The 8,278-nt window shown below is 43.9% G+C and overlaps 1 protein-coding gene across 1 annotated transcript; it reads left to right on the top strand.

Annotated features, from left to right (window-relative positions):
- The first annotated feature begins 1,918 nt into the window (after nucleotides 1-1,918).
- Nucleotides 1,919-7,289, top strand: LOC117464245 (neuronal pentraxin-1-like). Its single transcript, XM_034107015.2, has 5 exons — nucleotides 1,919-2,440; nucleotides 2,747-2,954; nucleotides 4,128-4,369; nucleotides 5,056-5,235; nucleotides 6,011-7,289. Exons 1-5 carry the CDS (start codon nucleotides 2,012-2,014, stop codon nucleotides 6,230-6,232), a joined length of 1,281 nt encoding a protein of 426 aa, XP_033962906.1. The 5' UTR covers nucleotides 1,919-2,011; the 3' UTR covers nucleotides 6,233-7,289.
- Nucleotides 7,290-8,278: the final 989 nt, after the last annotated feature.

Here is an 8,278-nt window from a genome sequence, read left to right as displayed (position 1 = left end):
TTTTATTCTGTTTAAATCTATTGACCCTTTGTCACAGGTGATAGGAGCAATGGAGTGCTGTTTTCTCACATTGCTTAATTCAGAGAGGTCTTGGCAGTCTTGAAGAAGTAAACTTATCAAGTATTCAACAAAAAGAAAGACGAGAAAATCTGGGTAAAACTAACAACCTGTTGCAGAAATAGGACGTTTCTTTTCTTATGATTTTTGGGAAACTTTTCTCTGAGGTTTGTTATTCTGAAGAAGAATACCCTGAAAAATGGTAGAAATCCAGCTGAAATTCATGTGAAGTTCACTTTGTTTGAAGCAGTTTCCACGCAGCTGAGTCGCTCCTTCCTACGTCACGGCCATCATGGCTGATTTGTTATCCCAACATGATATATGGAGGAGCGTTGCACCCCCCTACCTTTCATCGCTGTGCATCTTATTTATTCATGGGAGAGTCGTGGTGGGAGTTACATAAGAATATTGAATATTATTTCAGCGCCTGTCTCTTGTAGTGGTGGCGTTATTTTGTATAATTAGCTATAAAGCATACTGCTATCACTGCTACACTTCTTCATCTTCTTCTTCTTGAAGAAGTGTATTGTTAAAAAAACCGCTAATAAAGTTGTTTTAAAGATATTCTTCTTCTTCGACATTTAACAGCTCAATCTCAAACTGGTGAACTCAGAGGAAGATAACACACGTAGTACATCTAAACAATGGTTTCTCAGTAGGTCATTCAAAGAAAAATACAATCGACAACGTGCTTTTGGAGTCGTGGTTTTCCCCGTTGTGCATTTTTTGCCGTGAAGATATGCGTGGTGTCAGCGCGTGCGAGAGAAAAAGCGAGAGAAAGAGAGAGGGGGGGGGTGGTGGGGGCGGGGGTACTCCTACGGTGGGACAGGCTCCTGTAGAAGATGGGAAACCGATGTATTTAAGGTGGATCGATCATTTCGCCACATGATGGTCCCTGACACACGCTTGAATTTGATTGACCAAATACATTTATCAATCATAGCACAAAAAAAGTGTTGTTTCATTCTTTAAAAATATATGCTGTTCTCTATATCACAAATAGCTTATTGATGATGATTTAATAAATTAGTAACTCACTATTTCAAATACTTATGTAACTTATTCTCAAAAAGGGGATCAGCTTTAAGAATATGTTTGCAATGTTCAGTAACAATATCAATCTTTTTATCAGGTATTTTTAGTTTGGAGTCCTTCATTACATTGATCTTGTAACCTATCATAAAGAATGGGGGAACATCATGTAGGTAATGTTATATCCAAAATCAACTTTTCTTGTATTACCTTGTGCTCTTAACATCTTGTTCCAAGATACCACAAATTGAAATTATAATCAGTGTTTTGAGCAAAGTACGACTTTTAAGAGTCTAATAAACTGAAGTTACTTTTAAACGAAACCTTTTTGCGGTTAAATTAGTTAAATTAGTCAAATGTACTCCACTGTCCCCAACTTAAGGAACTGTAATGCTATTTTTAAGTAGGCTAGTACATTTTGCTGACAGTTCTGTAAGCATCTTTCATTTAAGATAAGATCAGGGAGGTTCAACACTTTTTGCATATTTCTTGGTTATGAAGAGACCCTTTGGTCTAAACCGACCAAATTATTATGTATTGAACTGACATCTCTCTGATTATTACTTAAACCATTTAAAGATGATTAATTAAGACAACGTTAAAACGCCTCTCCCATCAATGAAAGAGCGAGATGAAGGATATAATGACGTCATATCTACATCAGGTGTATTTGCCTTCACACTTCCATTTCACTACACAGCCAGCGTGTTCTCTCTGCTACTGTAAAGTGGCTGCTGCGCAAATACTGCGGACGACCTTAAATAAGGTGCTGGACTGTGGGCAGAGCAGCCCTGCCTCTCCCTGCCTGATGCGGTGTCTACGCTGCCTTATGTCCGCTATATAAAGTGCACACAGCCGGCAGAGCTCACAGCTCCAGTGGACAGCTCCGTGGTGCTGAACTCTCTCACACACTCTCTGCAACATGACTGGAACCATGGACGGATTCTCGTGGAAACTTTTTATACTTTCTTGCCTGGTTGTTGTGCAGAGCTCGGCGCAAGACTTCGGACAGACGCAGTTTATTTGCACGTCGGTGCCCAAGGATATGGACTTGTGCGCGGCCACGATGCAGAACAGCGGGCCGGCGGAGGACCTGAAGGCCACGGTCTTGCAGCTGCGGGAGACCGTGCTGCAGCAGAAGGAGACCATCATGAACCAGAAGGAGACAATCAGGGAACTAACGTCCAAGTTGAGCCGCTGCGAGAGCCAGAGCCTCCCGGCGGCGGGACCCGGCGGGAGGCGGCCCGGGGTGAAGAACACGATGGGGGATGTATCCCGGGGCACCACGGACACCCTGGCCCAGCTGGGGCAGACTTTACAGACGCTCAAACAGAGACTGGAGAATCTAGAGGTGAGGAGAGGAGCGAAAGGGGAATTAGATGACCCTGCTGGTAATTAATAGGAAAATAGGGTTGAGCCTCTAATTCACTGCTGCAATATTGTTTGCTTGGAGACACATGTGTTTTAGTGTTTAAATGACAGTCAGTGAGAAGCATTATGTAAAGTTAAGTCGCATTTTTGAGTAATTTGGCGCACATACAAACATAATCAGACTAGGAGCTTCACAAAGAGTAAAAGGGACCATCTTTGAGGGAGTTTAACTAAAGTATTCCCCGTGCCCCCTTTAACCCAGTGTGTCTCCCTGTGTCCGATGCAGCAGTACAGCCGAGGGAACAACACCGCGCAGGCGAACAGCCTCAAAGACCTGCTCCAGAACAAGATAGACGATATGGAGAAGCAGGTTCTGTCCCGGGTCAACACGATAGAGGAGACCAAACCGACCGTCAGGAATGAGACCGACCAGCGGAACAGAGTGGAGTCCACGCTCACCACTCTGCACCACCGCATCACAGACCTAGAGAAAGGTGCGTTTGGATTCTCAGGGCGAACGGATGTATTGCGCGCGTGCAAAGCTGTCCAAACATTGAGGAGTTCTAAACAAGATCAGGTGTCATGTAATGGTTTTAAAACAGCAAGGACGTGTGAGAAGTCAGTATTACAGGACCAGTCATGTTGACGCGTGCACAGTGCCGCATCTCGCTGCGCACAGTGTGAAGGAGGAGAGGAGAGCTGCAATGCTTTGCATATCTCAGGACCTGTTAGAGCTCATGCTTCGCTGAGTTTCTGTTTTCCAAAGCCCTAAACCTGAACACCCAGCTCCCCGCGGTGCAGAGGTCCGCGGTGCAGAGGTCCGCTGTGCAGAGGTCCGCTGTGCAGAGGTCAGAGCCGGCTGGAAAGTTTGCAGCAGGGTGCGCCTCTCACTGGCGCGTTTCGGACGATCATTATATCGGGACGGGTACCGCGTCTCAACACTGATAGCACATGGGCGAGAGGCGGGGGAGATAGAGGCACAGAAAATCCTAGTCAGAAGGGTGTATCATATTTAATCCGGAGTATAGGTCTTTTTACGATTTTGGAGGAAAAACAAAAACATGTCAGGGTTAGGGTCTTTCGAATCTTTCCTCAACTGACATTACTTTAATCATATACATCCTATCATCTTAACCATGATTTTACATACGTTAAAATATGTTCTCATTAACAAATGTCTGCCTCTATGGTAGGTAGGGCTGCAATAATAATAATATGCGGTTTGATATATATATATCAAAGTCATTTCCAACTTAAATAATGGACAAATTGCTTTGAGTCATTTTCTACTTAAATATGTATATTTAAAGCTTTTCTTTGCCCCTAAATACCAGTAAATACCATTTTCTGGCAAACAATTTATCGATAAATCAAGAAAATAATCTAACTTTTTTCTTTTCAGTATATATTGTAAACAAATGTCATATGTAATCATCTTTAAATGATTTGGCTAATTAGTTTAATATATACAAATGTGAATGGTCTGGACCAAATAGTCTCTGAGTAACGAGAGAAAAGTCAAAAGTGTTTCAACCGTCCCCTCGCTGTAGAAATAACATAAGGTCGGTCGCGGTGGAGCTGATTTGAACTATTGCTGAACAGGTTCATCACATATGGAAATAATATTGTAGCCCTAATCTATAATAAACCTGTCGTCTCGTCCACAGGTAAAGAAACCAGGCCCACAGACAAGTTCCAGCTCACCTTCCCCCTGAGAACCAACTACATGTACGCCAAAGCCAAGAGGAGCCTCCCTGAGATGTACTCCTTCAGCGTGTGTCTGTGGATCAAGTCCAACGCCTCCCCCGGGGTGGGGACGCCCTTCTCCTACGCCGTGCCGGGCCAGACCAACGAGCTGGTGCTGATTGAGTGGGGGAACAACCCCATGGAGATCCTCATCAATGACAAGGTGAGGGAAAAGTGATCACAATTATTTTATACAATTCTGCAGGATGTCGTTGTCGGGTTTTTTTTACATTTACTTGTATCATGTTTGTGATGGAGATCGTTTTTGGAGACTGGAAATAAAAATGAAGATGCTGGAACACTGGAACTAATGTCCTACCACACTGGATGTTTATGTTAAAGGCTAAGGGGCAAACAATGTCACGACAAAACAGAACACAGTCATTTCTGAAATCGTCCCTGCCATGCATATTTAACTCATATCTGCCCGTAGTCATAAAGCAGAAGCAATACCCACAGAGTAAGAAGGACGACCTTCACAATCTGGCTGATGTGACTTGGCGATGACCTAATACCAAATGATTCCTAACATGAAGAGGACAAGTCGAATGTTTAAATATATAAAGGTATATGTGAATGGATATGGACAGGAACAATAGGAACAAGTTATAATACTTTGTGCTTCGATGACAGCTTCTCCTGTTCCAGAAATGGAAATGGGTTAAAAATAGGTGTTCATGTAGGTGAGCAACAGCAGGGATTTTTTTTCAGATGGGAAGTGATTCAGCAGGAAGAGGAGAAGGTGTGGAAGCGACAGGTTTTTCAGGCGAAGTGTGACTCTGCAGCTAAAGTGTGAAAGAGACAATTGTTCACGAGAGACAAATATATGATTGTGTGTTTCTGCGGCAGGTTGCAAAGCTGCCGTTCCTCATCAACGACGGGAAATGGCATCACCTGTGCATCACGTGGACCACCCGGGACGGGATGTGGGAAGCCTTCCAGGACGGGGTGATGCGGGGAAGTGGAGAAAACCTGGCGCCGTACCACCCCATCAAACCAGAGGGGGTGCTGGTCCTGGGACAAGAGCAGGTGTGAATCATTTCCAAATCAGTGATGCTGCACAGTTATCTCTTTCCATTAGGAATATTCATGACGGGAATTAGATTGGTTGGAAATTGAAGAGGTGGCAAATTAAGGCTTTCCAATCAAATGAGTTTGTAATTTATCATCCCTGGATTGGCAAAAATAAAAGTGTTTGACAAGGAAACATTTCAGATGTGACACAGGAAATGAGCTTGTTGCACTGTGGAAGAAATATCCAATATAAAGAGAGCATGTGGCCAATGACACTGCTCAGATACATCCTCAATCCTCTCAGGTTGTGTTATCCACATCCACGTACACACACCTCTATCCTGTAGACATTCCTACGTGAGCACTTTGGGGTAAAAGGGGCCCTGTTATGATTGGGTTTCCCCTTTCCTGTAGTGTGTTACATCTGATTGTGTGCATGTTAATGGCCTACAAAGGTGACAATCCCTGTGTTCCCTCCAGAGGGACTTTCTCTCCCACACACCAAAGAGGTGCTGCAGCACAGGCAGGATGAGAGAAGAAAAGAGCTTTTTGAACATTAAAGCCTGGAGACATGTCACGGTAGAAGCATAAAATACTAATAAGAACCTGATAATTAGCATACTAGGGACTTTATGTATTTATGTATACCTAAGGACAGGACTGCAGGGTCTGGAAATAGAACAAATGACCCCCTGATTGGTAAAGTTGGTAAGTTTTTCTCCAGCTCTCCGACCAGATAACACTTGAACTGTGTCTCTGATGACTAACACGTGTCTGCGTTGCTCCACAGGACACGTTGGGCGGGGGCTTCGATGCGACGCAAGCTTATGTTGGTGAACTAGCAAACCTAAATATCTGGAATAGGAAACTTTCCATCGCCGAGATCTACAACTTGGCGACCTGCAACAGCAAAGCACCGGCCGGCAACGTGTTCTCCTGGACGGAGAGCAACATCGAAATATTTGGCGGCGCGACCAAATGGACCTTCGAGCCGTGCCGTTCGCTCAACTGAACTGCACGAGAGGCCTCTCTGTGTTTCTGAGCTTTTGTCCTTCTTGTCTTCATTTGACGTTCGTTAGAGACTATTTCAGTTATATTGGTAAGCTTACATCTGGGATTTCTATCATTCTTAGGTATTTATGTGCACTTTTCATCTTGAGGAAAAAAAATATCGTCTTGGAAGCCTCGGTGAGAAGGTTTTTGTTCCTCCTTTTTTTCTTGGGCGTTCCGTTGAAAGCACACCTAAGCTTTTCCGTTTGGCTGACTTGGACTGGCAGCTGGCAATCTGCGCCTTATGTTCGGACAATTCACAATCCACGAGAGGAATTACATAACCGCCCCCCCCCCCCCCCCCCCCCCCCCCCCCCCCCCCCTCTCCTACTTCCCTCCGGAAAGTGGGAGATTACGCTGTCCATCCAATTCGTGTCAGTGTGTGGCGCTGTGAAGTGATGTCTGGTGCGGTACAGCACCCTGCAAACCCCTCTCTGACCCGAACCCCCGACCCCCCCTTTCTCCTTCACTGGCTCCGCCCCCTCCGGAACTTGCACTGTGACTGACTCCGGGAGAAGGAGGGTATGTTGAAGGACACTGCAAAGTCAGACTCTGGTACAAGTCAATTTGTAGTCGTTGTTCGCTTCAAGTGTTTCTGTAAGAATGTCGTTAAACTTGCCAACATTGCTACAAAGCCTGGGTGCCTTGGGCTGGTTCAAATCTTCAGCACCTTCAGTATGTTCTCAGTTGCAAATTCAATGTTTTATTGCTTTCTGTTTCCCTTTCTGAGCTGGGTTGAGTTTCCTGTTTCTCTGGTAAATGTACTTTGATTACCGTTTGTTATCTGACATGACGTGTTTCGGCAGGTGTTTGTACTACTCTGTATAAGGAATGTTACAGTGTGTGTTTAGTAACAGCATGAATGACGAGTGCTGTGAAAGCATTGTTGAAATCTGCTTTACTATCTTCTCTGGGTCCGGGTTTTTTACTGTATTGTTATATGCTCCAAGCATGGCAAAACTGAGAGATGAAGAATTTAATTTTTGTAATAAAATTGTGATACTTAATGTCACAGTGGATTCCTGGCTTTGGTTATGTGCATGTGAACGCGTGTAGAGCGAGTGCATGAGAGTTAAAACCTTTTTAAACAAGGGGCATCTGACAGAAAGACAAGGAAGGCAGTGAAGGTCACAAAGAGGGCACTTGAGAACAGAAATGGTGTGTGTGTGTGTGTGTGTGTGTTGTCTCTTTTTTAGCTGACTGCAGAAGATAACTCACTCACTGCTTTGTTGTTGCTGCTGTGAGATGGCTGCACTTAACACAGCGAGGCTCACAGAGGGAAAAATGCTTTGTCATAGCGGCCTTTCAATGGCCAAGTTCAAGGGTGCAGCTTAAAGTGAAACTGCAGCTCCTTAAGTTAGACGTTCAGTTGGTTCACTCAGACCTGTTGCAGCAAACATTTAAATAATGAAGATACCTTATTCAAGCGTCAGAGTAAGACACATTTCTATTAGACCTACTTTTTTTGTTTTACCATGAAACATTTCAGAAAAGCTCCTCACGACGAGCTGAAGTTATCTTTGTTTTTCAACACGTATTTTACTCATTAAGAACTAATCTTAAATGTTAATCACGTCATGTCGTGCTGAGTAATTTCTGCTCATACACACAACATTTTTGTCTTATTCCCATTCTGATTAATCTAAAGAGGTGCAACGTCTGCGTGTTCTGCTTATGAATAAATGCATTGAGCCTTGACTGAAATATTTCTGGGGAAAGATTAAGACGTAGGTCCTTGAAGGCTTTCTTTTTCATGTCTCTTGTCTAAAGCTTGAACAGGTAGACTTCATTTACACTTCAACTGCTTTATGTCCTCTTAAGGTGGACCTTGAAGTGGAGTTTGTTTGGTTCAAACAGGAGAGTGTCACAGGGTGGGTAAGGAGGGCAGAACCCACACCGATACAATAGATTAGAAGGAGGCTAGTACTTATAACAACAAGCGAGCTTCATTAGAATAAAGCTTGTACGAAAAAACTAAAGGAAAACAGCAAAACAAAACGAGGAACAA

Source organism: Pseudochaenichthys georgianus, chromosome 1, assembly GCF_902827115.2.
Source record: "Pseudochaenichthys georgianus chromosome 1, fPseGeo1.2, whole genome shotgun sequence".
NCBI lineage: Eukaryota > Metazoa > Chordata > Actinopteri > Perciformes > Channichthyidae > Pseudochaenichthys > Pseudochaenichthys georgianus.
Note: the sequence above shows the minus strand (reverse complement) of the source record. Positions and strands in the feature narration are given on the sequence as shown.

Coding starts and splice junctions, on each gene's coding strand:
- LOC117464245 (XM_034107015.2), top strand. CDS start 2,012: ATGACTGGAACCATGGACGGATTCTCGTGGAAACTTTTTATACTTTCT. Junction 2,441..2,746: donor AGAGACTGGAGAATCTAGAG/GTGAGGAGAGGA, acceptor TGTCCGATGCAG/CAGTACAGCCGAGGGAACAA. Junction 2,955..4,127: donor CATCACAGACCTAGAGAAAG/GTGCGTTTGGAT, acceptor TCTCGTCCACAG/GTAAAGAAACCAGGCCCACA.